General features: G+C 36.0%; 1 protein-coding gene across 1 annotated transcript; it reads left to right on the top strand.

Moving 5' to 3' along the window:
* The first annotated feature begins 10,047 nt into the window (after positions 1-10,047).
* Positions 10,048-13,163, top strand: LOC113760354 (1-aminocyclopropane-1-carboxylate synthase-like). The gene is made up of 5 exons (XM_027302903.1): positions 10,048-10,095; positions 10,548-10,718; positions 10,842-10,973; positions 11,090-11,250; positions 11,977-13,163. The coding sequence occupies exons 1-5, from the start codon at positions 10,048-10,050 to the stop codon at positions 12,986-12,988; spliced, it is 1,524 nt and encodes a 507-aa protein (XP_027158704.1). The 3' UTR covers positions 12,989-13,163.
* The last annotated feature ends 1,274 nt before the right edge of the window (positions 13,164-14,437 follow it).

Below are 14,437 nucleotides of genomic sequence, written 5' to 3'. Positions count from 1 at the left end.
ATTTGAAAAGTAAATACAAATATGTATTTGAGCATAAATATTTGTATTAAATTAAATGTTTGAAAGTAAAATACCCATAAAGAGCCGGTACTTTAAATAGGTAATGCATATTTGCCTATAAACTATACTCCTTAAAGTTTATTAATTGTTAATTGATTTGTAGTATTTTGTTATTCATTGGACATGTAGTACAAAGGACAAATTTGGTAAAAAATTCTAATTTCACTCCCTAAAACAATATTTTAATCGTTTGGACTGAATTTGCAAAGGATTAGTAACCTCAGGGGAGGTCAATGTAATTTTTCAAACCACAGGGGAGGTCAGTGCAAATGTCAAAAACCTCAGGGTAGGTTTTTCTGCAATTATCCCAAACTTCAATGTAATTTGGCTAGAACTAGAAGTTGTCTGTCCATCCAAAACTGTAGATTTGGAATACAGAAGTTGCAGATTCACGGCCAAATTGTCCGAGTTCGACGAATATCTTTAAGGCAATAACGAGGAGGCAAAAAGTTTTAGAGGTGAGACTATAAATTTCATTTTATGACTGCATATTACTCTGGGAGTAGGCCTGTCAACGGTCCGGGTCTAGACCTGGATCCAATCCGGATCCGTCAATTTTTTACAGGTCCGGGTAGGGATATAATTGCATTACCCGGATTCGAATCCGGATCCGTTTTATCAAACAAAAACGGATCGGATACGGAATACATCATTCCGGCTCGTATTTGACCCGTATCCGAATATAAAATAGATATATATATATATACCAATAATATATCCCAAATTTATATCTCAAATTTACTTCTATAGCCCAAAGGCCCAAACAACTAAATATTATCCATGGACATGCAGAGCCTTTGGCATATACAACACCTGTTGCAAAAGCATGAATTTAAATCTTACAAAAAGTATTTATCAATGCTAAACATTATATTTAGAAGATGTTAATTAACACATGCAATATAGCCCGGCTAAGACTTTAACCAAGTGACAACATTGAAATAATACTTGTTGGACAAAATTAAATTGACCTTTCTTAATAAAAAAAAGTAGTACTTTTTCTAATTTTGTTGTAAAACAGGTTTCAAATATTTTTTCGGGTAGACCCGGATCCGGATCCGGATTCGGGTAAATCCGTCGGATCCGGGTCCGGAACATAGAGTAGAAGACCTGTCGGGTAAACGGACCGGATACGGAACCGGTATAGTATAACAGGTCCCGATCCGGAATAATGAATTCCGGCCCGAATTCGACCCGTTGACAGGTCTATCTGGGAGTGGCAAGATGAACTGTTGTACCTCGAAATCTTTCTCATTGAACTGTTTAATGGGGATGTATTAGTTAGAAATTGGAAATTTCAATGTAAGTGGGGAATTAGCTGGGGGTTGCCATAATGCCGGTCAAAGTTTCTTAAGGGTCATTCTTTGTTTTGGATTCTGGAGATTTTGATAGAGGAGCCCAGATTTTTGTTGCTTTGAAAAATTTGCGCAGTCCCATTTTCCATGTCTCGTGAAAGAACAGATGCAAAAACTAGTCAGATAGATTTGGTAAGTACGAATTCTGATCAAATTGAAGTGTACAAACAAGATGGCATTGTTTGTTGTATGGAGGAGAAGATGAAACGGGATTGTAAAGCTTCAAAAATTGTGCATTAGTTTAGTTAGTGCATTAGTTTAGAATCTGGAGGTTTTCGTTTCGTAACAGGTAAAAGTTAATGCCACCTTTTCAACAGTTAGTCAGGATAAAGATTAGTAGCAGAAGTTTTGTTTGGTACATTTGACTAAATATGGATGTTTGGCGACAGGAAACATGTTTACTAAATATTTAATTATACACTATGGGCAACCTCAAACCGCTCCCTGTTTCACGAGGTGAAGTCAAAAAGATGCCTCGGACTGCATGTAAAAAGGCTTAAAGCGAGTTTGATTTTGATCATGACGAGTCGCTGGATAGTTTGATTTTTGGTAACTTAATATTTCTCAAGTGTTAAACGTTTTTATATGCTGTATGAATCATGATTAGTAGGTCACCGTCACCGGCACCGGATCGCTACAACTGTTTCATCCATGGGTGGCACGGCACGATGTTGATTTTAGATAGCAAGAGTTTTTTGAGTGATTAATAGCTTTTTTTTTTTTTTTTTTTGGTTTTTGGGCTCGTGTTTTTCTTGCTTTCTTTCTTTTTATATATAATACTCTCTCGTCCCACTTTGATAGTCCTGGTTCTTTTTTTCCACACAGTTTAATAAAAAGTAGTTAATTTTGTTGGAACAATCAATTTAGATAACTATTTTTCTAAAATACCCTCACATTAATTAGAGTACAACTTTATGGGAACTTGAATTGATGGTAAAAAAATGAGGTAGGTTTATAGTAACAACAACTTACATTGAATAAGGGTATTTTAGGAAAATTAAAATACAACTACATCCTTCAATTGGAAAGTGGACTATAATTTGGGACAGACAAAAAAGGAAAACTGGACTATCAAAGTGGGACGGAGGGAGTAATTCTTGTGAAGTCACACCTGAACATTTGAGGATGATGATCTGGCAACGACCATAGTTAGCTGCAACTTCAGACTTTTTTGTTCAGCCTCAGTTGCAGACTTGACTAGGCCGGCCGGCGCGCATTCATACATGAATTGCCTTCTCTCACCAGAATGTGACGATTTTGCTTAATGTTTGGGTTTCAGTTCTTTCTTCTTATGCCTCTGCCTCTATCTTCTTCCGTGGACTCTTCTAGTAGTACGTAAGGGGTGGTTGAGAATCTTGAATTGAGTTTCGAAAGCTGGTGGTGGTGGCTCCATAGCTGAAGGTGGAAATAGAAAATGTTGTAGTTTGAAGATGATGGATGGCATTGAATCGTCCCGAAGTTAGAAAGAAAAGGTTGAATTGGATTGGGTCTTGTTTGGAAGGGGAAAGATAATCTGAAATGGAGCAATCATCATCAATTCAATTAAGCTTGCAATTTGTTTATTTTTCCTTTCCCAATTCAATTCCAATCCCCACTACACAAAATATAATACTCTACTTAGTACTGCTCCTCCACTATTCTCCTTGAAAACCGTCTATTAAATTTTGACTACTTTTGCATACTCGCTCGGTTGAAAGGTGTGGGGGAACATCTCTCTCCCATCCATTTCATGTGCACTAACCCCATAAAATATAACCACTGTTCTGCACGACATCCGTTAGCTTGCAAAAAAGCTTTCGATGCAGTCGCCACGTTCTTTAATTTAATAGGAAGACAAACATTAAACATAATTGTTATTAGCACAACACACCGCGTAACGTAACGTAACGATTTGATGTACGTGGATATGGATGGATGGATTGAAAAATATGTTAATAAAAAAAAAACGAACCAATGGGAAACTTCAAATTAGTCAGTAGTACAATCCAAACAACGCGTCGCGCGTCACGTAGCTTCAAATGGCAAACAAGAATTTGTCAATGGGGAAACTGCCGGGAAAGTGTTACCAGATCTTATATATGACCGGGAGAGGAGGCAAGAAAGAAACGTTTTGGTAGAATCTTGGAATAATGAAGATAAGGATATGTGGAACTCAGCGTGGAATTGGAATTAAAAGAATTTGGAAGACAGCCAGACAATGCGAGACAAAATGGTGTCCAAGACAAATACTACTTCTACTACTACTACTACTGCAATAGTTTGTTTGTAGTACTTGAAAAATCCGAAATCATTCCATTCCAATTCTCTGACTCGCAACATCCTCGTGGCTATGCAAATCCAAAAGCACGATATAGTTGACCTATTTCTTCCTTGCCCACATCTCATCATCTTCCCTTTGTGAATTTGTCTCAGCCCTCAGGTGAGCAGATTTTGTGCGTGCGTGCGTGTTGATGACGATACATTTGGTAATGTCCCAATATAAGTGAATTTTTCATTATTTAAGGAATATTCTCTCTTTCCTCTGACCCCATCCAGAAGTGGAGAGAAAATTTATCATGCCTTTCCTTTTGTCAAGTCCAAAAAAAAAAAAAAAAGCCATTCTACCTTACTTTTAAGAATTTTACCCCTCTAGGTTTCAACCCCATTTGTGTTCAATTGCTACCTCGTTTGATAATTAATGTGTCAGGTAATTATCCAAAGATACCAGTTGAGAAGTATTCGTTGGTGACTAGTTATATCTATCTCTGCATCAGTAGTATTTTTCTAGAACGGTAAAACGAGAAATAAAAATAGAATTTGAAAACTTCTGGAATTACCCAACCCGTGCGTCATGGCTGCTGCTTGAATATTACTCCCCACCAACAGATTGAACACCTATAGTGGTCCGCTGTCGTCTTGGCAAGCCATTCTCTGTATACTTACTTTACTAGTAGTTTTTCTGAACCTAAAATTCCTCTTCTTTGAAAATTAGTCCAACACCATAATTTGCAGTGTGTGTATGTATGTATGTATATATATAATTTCTCTTTGAAAATTAGTCCAACATTTCCCAACTCCATAATTTGTAGGGTGTGCAATCTTCTGGCATTCAGTGGCCACTTTAAATTCTCATTAATCTAGAGTCGAGCATTGTCGGACATTTTTGGGGTGGCTTTCCAACTTGGCCTTGTTTGGATTGTGATTTTTTGCAGAAAAATTTATACGTTTTTTGTAAACATATTTTTTAATCACCTTTTTATCTCATATATATCAAATTGTTATAGTACATTTTTCTTTTAAAAAAAAAACTCATTGAAATAGCAATAATTTGTACTTGCTTCCACTATAATATGACTCCTTCATAAATTGAGGTTTTTGGCAATTTCAAACAGCTCCCCAGTGGTTTTAAAAATTACACTTACCTCTCTTAATGGTGTAAAATTACTTCAATAACCCTTAGAAAACACTTTAACCCATTTATAAGAAAACAAGGAAATTTATAAAAGAAAATTCCTAATGAGCAATAAACCCGCAAACTAGTTTACTCCCTTCTACTCTATGGTATTCACCACTTTGCTAGTATTTATTTCGTCTTTTTCATTGACAAATTATCTTCCCCTTTCTCTCTTCTCATGAAAAAATATACAGAGATTGGTAAATAATCAATTTTTCTATGCCAAAAAGATAAAACTCAGGTCAAGCACTTAAACCGTATTAATTTGATACAGACAACATGAATTACACAAATAAATTGTTTCGCCAAAAACCCAAATGTGAAATTACTTTTCAATTTGCTTCCAATGTCATGGTAATCTTTTTATTTTCTTTCTTGAGTACAAGCAACATATAACACTATTGTCGACAATTCTAAGATATGGTATTAAGCTTGGGATGTATGGGTGGATCATATTAGGGTTTTAATGAGTTACATTGGGTTTTAAACGACAAATATATTTTGGGTTCTGATTATTTTAAGTGTCATAATAGATTGTTGATGGCATGACGAAAAAGGGAGAATGATGTAGGGGCAACTTGTGTCATGAAAGAATGTTGCTAAATTTTTCTTCCTCCTTGCCTTGGGGACGAAGAGAAGCGGTTTTCTAAGGATTGATGAGCGGTGAATCTAGTGATGGACATGGGCAAGTTAAAGAAAGAGATGAAAGAAACTTTTTAAAATTTGAAAGAGGGCATTATAGGATACTCAAATGAAAAATTGGCCTATTGAGTCTACTTTGTTACATAAACCATCAAAAGAAGGAAGGTGATTGTAATTTATTAAACCTTAGGGGAGCTGTCTGCTATTGTCAGAAACTTCAAGCTCCCACCACGTTAGCTTTGAAGGTCGTAGAAGACTCACTTTAGATAATTTCTGTCTTGTAGTAATTAATTTGATGAATAAGGGTCCCTCGATCGGCATATAGCTAAGATCCCTCTTACACAATTTCCAAGGCTTGACTTGCCCGGTTTACACTGACACGATGGTCAAAGATAGCCAATTGACTAATCCACCAGGTCAGCCGTCTACATATATCAAGGTTCACGCGTTGAAATGTGATGAACTTTGAACTAGAGCATGTATTTTGACAATTATATAGTATGACAAATCAAATCTCCGTACACCTAAATACGATGGATAATATAAATAAAAATGATTGACATCTAATTTAATATTTATCTCACACGTATCGTATATAAAAAATATAATAATATATATTTTTTAAAAATTATCTCAGATAATCTATTATTATTCAAACACAGTCACTATCGTTATTGTTAATATTGAATTCACTTTAAAAAAATGTAGTAGTAGTGTATTTATACGCACTTTTGACTTACAAATGCAAACTATAGGAGTATAAAATTACGTACAGAGAGAGACTGCAAGACGTACGAAAAGGAAAAGCTACACTCACCAACCCATTTCCTATATATAAACATGGATGCTTAATTAAGTTGCAAGTAAAAGACACGTCGATATGTATCACCAAGTCAGAAGAATTTTGCATGCCAAAAATGTCAAAACCCATCTTTTTCTTTCATATCACGCAAAAACAACTTTAATTTTGGTCTTCACGGTTTTGATTTTTGAGGGAGTTTCGTGGGCAGCAATCCTTCTTGTTAGGTTTGTCAAACGCTTTACTACTTAGCCTTTTTTTTTTTAATATCATCATTTTATCTTGGAGCTCTGATTTTGCGGGCATGCGATTGCAATAAGCTAGCCTTATCAGCAACTTCTATATGGAACACCAATTACTCAATAACAATTCAGAAAACTAATAATATCTGGAATTTCTTTCCACCTAAAATTTGGGTTAACTATTTTCAACTCTCAAGTTTTACTACTTTGGATGCCTGTTTGGGGCGTTCTATTCTTCACATTTATTTTTTTTTTTTTATGCATGTGCTTCTTCTGTACTCGGTCCATTAATTAACAGATCTTCTCTTTGTCACATAAATTATTGATTTTCAATGAAAAGATTGGTGTGTAACACTCTTCAGCCTTGCATTCTTCTGAACATTTCTTCTTTCGTTTTGTCCCTTAGCTCTCGTCTCGCAGTTTTCATTTTGACTTGGTTTGATTGAATTACCTTCAATATACACACCAAGGCCCCTTCCAGCCACTCACTGGAGTAAATAGACAAATTTCAACAACCTTCAAATTTTTAGTGTTAACGGAATTATGGATTAAAATTTTTTTTGCCATTATTTAAAATAGTTGCTTGTGGAGGATGTGAGACTACTTTATTTTCCGACTTGTGCCCTAACAAGTTTCATTTCTCTTATATATCATTAGAAGTATAAAAGAACTATCAATTTTGTTGCTAATATCTATCCAGATCAAACGTAAACTAGTAATTTTTTTGATGACTTTTAATATCATCCAATTTTTTTGTAACTCTTTTTTTTTTTTTGGTATCAAAATGAACAATAATTAAAAATAAATGCCCAAAATCACTACCAAACTATGGTTGTTCCATCACTAACCTAGTCCATAAACTTTTATTAAAAAAAAAGTAGTATAAACCTAAAAACACAAGGTAACACTTTCTTCTCTATCTTAAAAAGAATCTATATTCCCAATAAATCCCTATAAAAAATAGCTTGACATAACAAAAGATTTATTGTTATAGTTGATTATTAAATAACAAATATCGGCATGAAAAACTTGAGGCTCCTTTTTTTTTTTTTATAGTTGTGTCAAATTACTTTACAATTGTTTAGAAGAATGAATTGAACTTTATAAGGTAAGGGCATTTTAGGGTATTCATTAAATTTTTGACCTTATTTTAAGGTTTGGTTACCAAAGTGTCAAATCAACGGAGGTAAGTGTAATTTTTAAAATTTCAAGGGAACTAAGTGAAATAGTCAAAAGCCTTGGGAAAGTTTATGAAATTATTCCTTGTCGATATCCTTTTTATCTTATATACATCACATTGTTACAATATATATCTTTATAAAAACTCCCAAAAACTCCATGATCTCTGCAAATCTTAGTCTTGTTTGTTCCCAACACTAGACTAAAACCTCAATATGCACTCGTTGGCCGGCCTGTTCAAATTTAGTTTTAATCACCAAAATGCTCCTGAATTTGAACTGAAGATTGGAGTTTGTTCGAAATAGAAATTCAAAACTTTGGAGACCCTAAAATCTGACTCAGGTCTGAGTTGGGAAATTTCTACATTTTTAAGTTGCTTGTACGTAAGCTAGCTAGATAGTTACCATATTGAATGCGTGGCGATGACACGGAAGTTTACCATCGCGTCGTCGCATGAGGAATAGGACATAAATCCGAAAGCAAAGTTCATGTAACGGGCGGAGCAGTGGATTTAGGTCGGTGGATGTTTTTTTGGTTCATCGATCTTCTCAATGTCGTCCTCTACTCATTATCTTTCTGCAATTACTAGAATTGAATTGAAAAAGACATATGCTTACGATAAGTTTGGAAGCTGTACTGATAATGATAGAGTAACTATACATAAAACCGCACTATATATAAGTTTAAATAATACTAGTTCCATTAATCCGTGGTGCACAAGGTGAAGAAATGGAAAATTGATGGACCAAAGAGTGGATTGATTATGTATAGTGATGAAAACTGCAAAGTATTTTTTTTTTTTTTCTGTTTTACCTGAAACATGTCCCGACTCGAACCACTTAGAACCCAAACCGACACATCAAACTGCGGGATACGCCGCGGCCCCCCACCCAGGTTAGACGGAGTTCAAGTCTAAGGTAAAATTTGAATCCAATACCTCATTTAGTCAAAGAGTCCGTTTTACCGTTAGATGATGGGACAAAAAGGGTAAAGCGTGCCTAAGTTTTTTTTTTTTTTTTTTATAAACCTTTGACATTCTAATTCCAACCAAAATGACCCCAGCTAAGGTAAAATAATTTGGTCGGCAGTCCCAACTCCAATTGGCAGCGGCGGCATGAGACCAGATTTGAATGAGCAATCCCAGAAGTTAGGGGGGTGGAGGGGAAGTTTAGGCGTGTAGAAGAGAAGATTTTGAAAGGGAAGGCAAAAGGAGAAAGGGAAATGGTCGGCCTTTGTCCTTTAAAACTTCATTCTCACAAGTAAAACCTGAAAATGGCAACCTGCGACCTTGGAATGAGTTCGTGTGTTCCTATCACTACACTTGATTCACGACTGTAGTCAAAAGAGGATTTATTGTAGGACCAACCAAACCTAAAAACCAATAAAGTAGAGACTAGAGAGTAGTACTACTTTCTTTCTTATCTTTTTGGTGTCCGTTTTTGTCAACGAATGCATTAATTCATCCGTTGATTTTTTTTTTGACCCAAAAAAAAAAAAGATTTGATTCACAAAGTCTAAAAACCGCAGAGGCGGTCACCAGTCAGCACAGAAGCACGCGAGTACGTTCAAAGAAATTTAGCGCGTCGACAAAATTCAGATGGCTTCCAAACTTCACGGAATGGAAGTACGAATTGAAATGTGTCCGCTGCTGCTCGGTGAGAAACTTGTGTTTGCGAAATTGGGCGACCAAACTTTCTTTTAACGCTAATCATCATCCATAGTTTTCCAGTTTCAGGACAGCGGTAAGTGTTTTTCTTGACGAGGAAAACAAATTCTAACCAAACACTAAGCAGCCCATATGTGCATTAAGATAAATAACTAGCTTATGAGTTGAGTGGTAAAAAAGCAACTACTAGATGAACTCCTCTTCCATTATTATCACATGGTTACTATATATATGAAAAGACGGTAACCATGTGATAATAATCAACCGAACATGTCCTCAAAATCCAACTTCGCTGGCTGGTTAGTAAGGATATTAGTTAGATGACGGTGAAATATCTGATTTGACTCTTAAATCCTCTCATTCCACTCTTCGTCCTTGTAATAATGCTTAAGAGTCTCTATTGGGATCGAAAAAAATTCAACAAAAACATTTCGAATTAAAATACATTTGAAAAAAAAAAATGAGATAATAGGAAATATACTACAAGTATGCCCTCGCCATATAAAAGAGTCAGAAAGATATATTTATATATGTAAGATATATATGTCGTCTGAACCGCTCACTCTATTTAGAGTACTGAGAATTACAAAACTAGAAATTAAGTCTCAATCATTAGTGAATTTAAGTTATTAATATATAATCTTTGTATAACGGCCAAATTTAACATAAATATGGCCATTACAATAGTCACAGAAATTACAAATTTACGAAGAAGGATTGTAATTGGAAAACTAGTAAAATCATTTTTTAGATTTTTGATTAGCAAGTACTGAGAAATTTCTTGGTCTCACGTGGAAATGATTTACACCACGAGTCACGCACGCACGCAAGCAATTACGACTCATGACTAGTGCCAACCAGACCCAGCGAACACTGATCAAACCATTCTCGGCAGCTCATTCTTTCTTTCCATTTTTTCTCCGTCAATCAGTTAATTTCCAAACTTTTGAACGTTGAAATAGGACTTTTACTGTCTTCAAGAAATAGGACTTTTACTCTCTCTCTCTCTCTCTCTATTGTTTTCAGTTTATCCTGCCATTTTGCTCTAATCTCCCGCCTATATATAGCTTATGTCAAGCCACACCTTGAGTCATCACCACATTCCTACCTAGAGAAATATAGGGCGTGCCCCAAGTTAAGGCACCAAATTGTAATACCACAGACTTCATAGCCGCCTAGAGGGATTGAGCAGATGGAGCAACTTTTGTCCAAGATTGCCACCAACGAACAGCATGGAGAGAACTCTTCTTATTTTCATGGATGGAAAGCATATGATAATGACCCTTACCACCCTAATCAAAATCCCAATGGGGTTATTCAGCTGGGACTTGCTGAAAATCAGGTTTGAACCACATACCTAGCTAAACTTGTTTCCACGACTAATTCGTTCTTTATTCTCGGACGGTAACATCATTAATGTTGATATAATCAGTGTTACTCATTTCTTCATCTTTCTTGCGCGCAGTTGTCCTTTGACTTGGTGGAGGAATGGATTACAAAACATCCGTCAGCATCCATTTGCACCAGCGAAGGAGTACAAATGTTCAGGGACATAGCCATCTTCCAGGATTATCATGGCTTGCCTCAATTCAGAAATGTATGTCAATATTCAAGACCATCTCCCAGCTAACTTGCTTTTTGGTTCCCAAACTCTCACAAGAGAGAAAATACGTGCTCTTTTCTTTACACGATTTCCTTCAAATATTCATGCAGGCTGTGGCAAGGTTTATGGGGAAAGTAAGAGGAGGCAGAGTCAGCTTTGATCCAGCTAGAATCGTGCTGGCTGGAGGAGCAACAGGAGCTAGTGAGCTCATCACCTTTTGTTTGGCCGATCCTGGGGATGCATTTTTGGTTCCTACACCTTATTATCCAGCGTAAGCTTCATTCTCCATCTTAGTGTTGTAACTGAAATTTTCGACTTTGATGCGGACATTCATTTAGAAAATACTACAATAATAGAAAGATAATTAATGGTCGTATGCTAAGTTGACAAGTCAATACGTAATTTGCAACTTTGCGAGTATCTTAAACTTTTCAGAACCGTATAATGTAAAGTCAATCTGGCAATTGAAACTTCCTTAAACCCAGCGGACATTTGCCATGAAGCAGCATACAAATTTGTAACAGCATGTCCCCATATAATTTTCAGGAAGTTTCAATTGCCAGAGTGACTGTATTCTATCGAATATTTTCTTTCCTACGCACAATCGGGTTCCCACACGCTCGTACGTCGTCAAAAGGGTTATTATCAGCTAGCGTACATACTGACCTCACAACTAGGGAGTTTTTGGATATCTCATTATTTGGAAACAAAAAATTAGTCAATTTACATCATAAACACTTTTTTCAACCACTTTTTTTTTAATTATATTTTTATCACACATATATTAAATCGGAAAAATTTGTATTATAGTATTATAATAAATAATTTTTTCCACATATTGGATAGCCAAACACATTTCTGGAGCACCAAAAAAAGAAAAAAGAAAAGAAGCCCAAATCCATATGTATCGTTATAATACTTTTTAATTATTGTTGCTATGATTTTTACAATAATTTCCATCGCTCACAAATGCAGCAATGTTGTCTGTACTATGCAGATTTGATCGAGACCTAAAATGGAGAACCGGAATACAGCTAATTCCAGTCATCTGCGAGAGCTCAAACAATTTCAAGATCACCAAAGAAGCGCTGGAGGAGGCATTTGAAAATGCTCAAAAATCCAGCATCAAAGTCAAAGGCGTGATAATTGCAAATCCATCTAATCCACTGGGCACCACTGTGGAGAGAGAGACGCAAATAACATTGGTAAACTTCATCAATGAGAAACAAATCCACCTGGTTTGCGACGAAATATATTCGGCGACCATCTTCAGCCGTCCGAATTTCATTAGTATAGCTGAAATCATAGAAGAAGTGGATTGCAACCGGGACCTCATTCATATAATCTATAGCTTGTCCAAGGACATGGGCTTCCCTGGATTCAGGGTTGGCATCGTTTACTCCTATAACGATGCAGTCGTAAACTGTGGTCGGAAAATGTCCAGTTTCGGACTAGTCTCCTCACAAACACAACACTTTCTGGCCTCAATGCTATCGGATGATGAATTCGTTGACGATTTTCTTAAAACAAGCTCCATGAGACTTGCAAAAAGACATCAAACATTTACCAGCGGGCTTGAAGAAGTCGGGATAAAGTGTTTGAACAGCAATGCAGGTCTTTTCTGTTGGATGGATTTACGGCCATTGCTCAAAGAACCCACGTTCGAGGCAGAAATGGTGCTTTGGAGGTTGATCATACATAAAGTCAAGCTCAATGTCTCTCCAGGCTTTTCGTTTCATTGCGTTGAACCCGGTTGGTTTAGGGTTTGCTTTGCTAATATGGATGATGAAACTTTAGAGATCGCGCTAAAAAGGATAAGGATCTTCATCCAAGCGACAGACAAGAAATCAGATGTGCCTGCGAAGAAGTCGAAACAGTGGCAAAAGAATCTCAGGCTTAGTTTCTCTGGGGGAAGTAGATGTGAATATGAAGAAAGCCTGAAGTCACCTAGTGTGATGTCTCCTCATTCTCCTATGTCTCCGGCACAGCTGGTCCAGACCAGGACATAGGATATTAGCATTAGCGAAGTAACAACATTAATATTCATAGCACAAGCTAGTTTATTAGTTGTTTATTAGCACAAGCTGCCTTGGGTATGACAATAATTTAGTTGTTTTTTTGTTATTACTTTTGTCCAAGTAACTAATTGGACAAAGTAATAATTGGTTAGTAATTTCCTTTCAAGTACTAGAATTGTTAACTTATGTATTTTGTATCCAAGAGGGTGTCATGATTACTCTTAGACAGTTGAATGCAATCTTTTTGTTATCCCTATGTGTGTAGCTGCTTTAGCGAAAATAAGTTACTACATATGATATAGTTTAACAGTTGAGTCTAGCCTCTCTTTCTTTTCTTTTCTTTTTAATGAAAATGCCAAATAGATTATTATAAGTTATAACCTCTCTTTTGCAATTCCATGGTTCTTCTGAAGGGTATTTTTCATACTGCTAATTCATTTTTTTTAACGTCGAAGCCTCTTATGTATGAGTTTAACGAGTAAATTAACCAATTTAAAGCATTAAGTGGAATTATTCATAAGTTGCTTTAACACCTCCAATACGATGGTGGATAGTACTTGTCACTAATGAGTAATCTAATTGAAGAAGTAAAAATGAGCACAAACATTAAAGTTCTAATATTGTTTGACCCTATGTTGTATTATCTCTAACTAAATGTGTAAAAGCAAATAGACTAATGAGAGACGAGGCCAATTAGCATTATTCTAGCTAATTAAGTATGGAAGATAATCTCAACATGACACAAATCGCACAGTTCGGTTGTAATATCTCATGGACGGCAATTAGTTGTCACCAGAAACTGCTCATTCTCGTGATACAAAGTTCTCCCAACATCAACCCCTACAATTACATGCAATCTCAATTGGGTACTGCATGTTGATTTCTCCTAATTATATGATGGTATAAGTAAAAGAGTGTGACAGATCTATGTAAACCTAGATTTGCAAAAGTCTAAACCAGGAATTGCTCATTGCTCAGGGACAGACATCACGTGCAATATTTATTTATCTTCAGATTGAACATCAACTACAAAGGCGAACTAAACAACTGAGTTTTGATTCAATGACCACCAAAAAGGGGACTAAATCCTTTTTTTGACCATATGTCGGGGGTTTAAACTCTACCCGCATTTGAAAAAATTCAAATGAGGTATCAGAGCACTTATTTGCTTTAGTCAGGTCTGTATACCTACTATCGCTTACACAATAGGATAGATTAGGTCCCTACAGAATAAAATAAATTAACTTATATGAATGTTATCATTGCGGGAAAAAAATATACAAGGGCAGAACTAAGATGGCTCGGGGAGGGACAACCTCCTCCTCAGTTCTAGAAATTCATGCCTTGTTCCACACACACACACATATTTGCCCCCTACATCTAGAAGGTTATGTTTTCTCCTCTTAAAAGTTCAAGAATTTTAAAAATTTTCTATATAGA

Source organism: Coffea eugenioides, chromosome 2 (genome assembly GCF_003713205.1).
Source record: "Coffea eugenioides isolate CCC68of chromosome 2, Ceug_1.0, whole genome shotgun sequence".
NCBI lineage: Eukaryota > Viridiplantae > Streptophyta > Magnoliopsida > Gentianales > Rubiaceae > Coffea > Coffea eugenioides.
Note: the sequence above shows the minus strand (reverse complement) of the source record. Positions and strands in the feature narration are given on the sequence as shown.

What these genes read in the sequence shown, in the direction of transcription:
- LOC113760354 (XM_027302903.1), top strand. Translation starts at nt 10,048, where the DNA reads ATGGCCATTACAATAGTCACAGAAATTACAAATTTACGAAGAAGGATT. An exon ending in CAAATTTACGAAGAAGGATT is followed by an intron (nt 10,096 to 10,547) that starts GTAATTGGAAAA and finishes CAGACTTCATAG; the next exon opens with CCGCCTAGAGGGATTGAGCA. An exon ending in GCTTGCCTCAATTCAGAAAT is followed by an intron (nt 10,974 to 11,089) that starts GTATGTCAATAT and finishes ATATTCATGCAG; the next exon opens with GCTGTGGCAAGGTTTATGGG.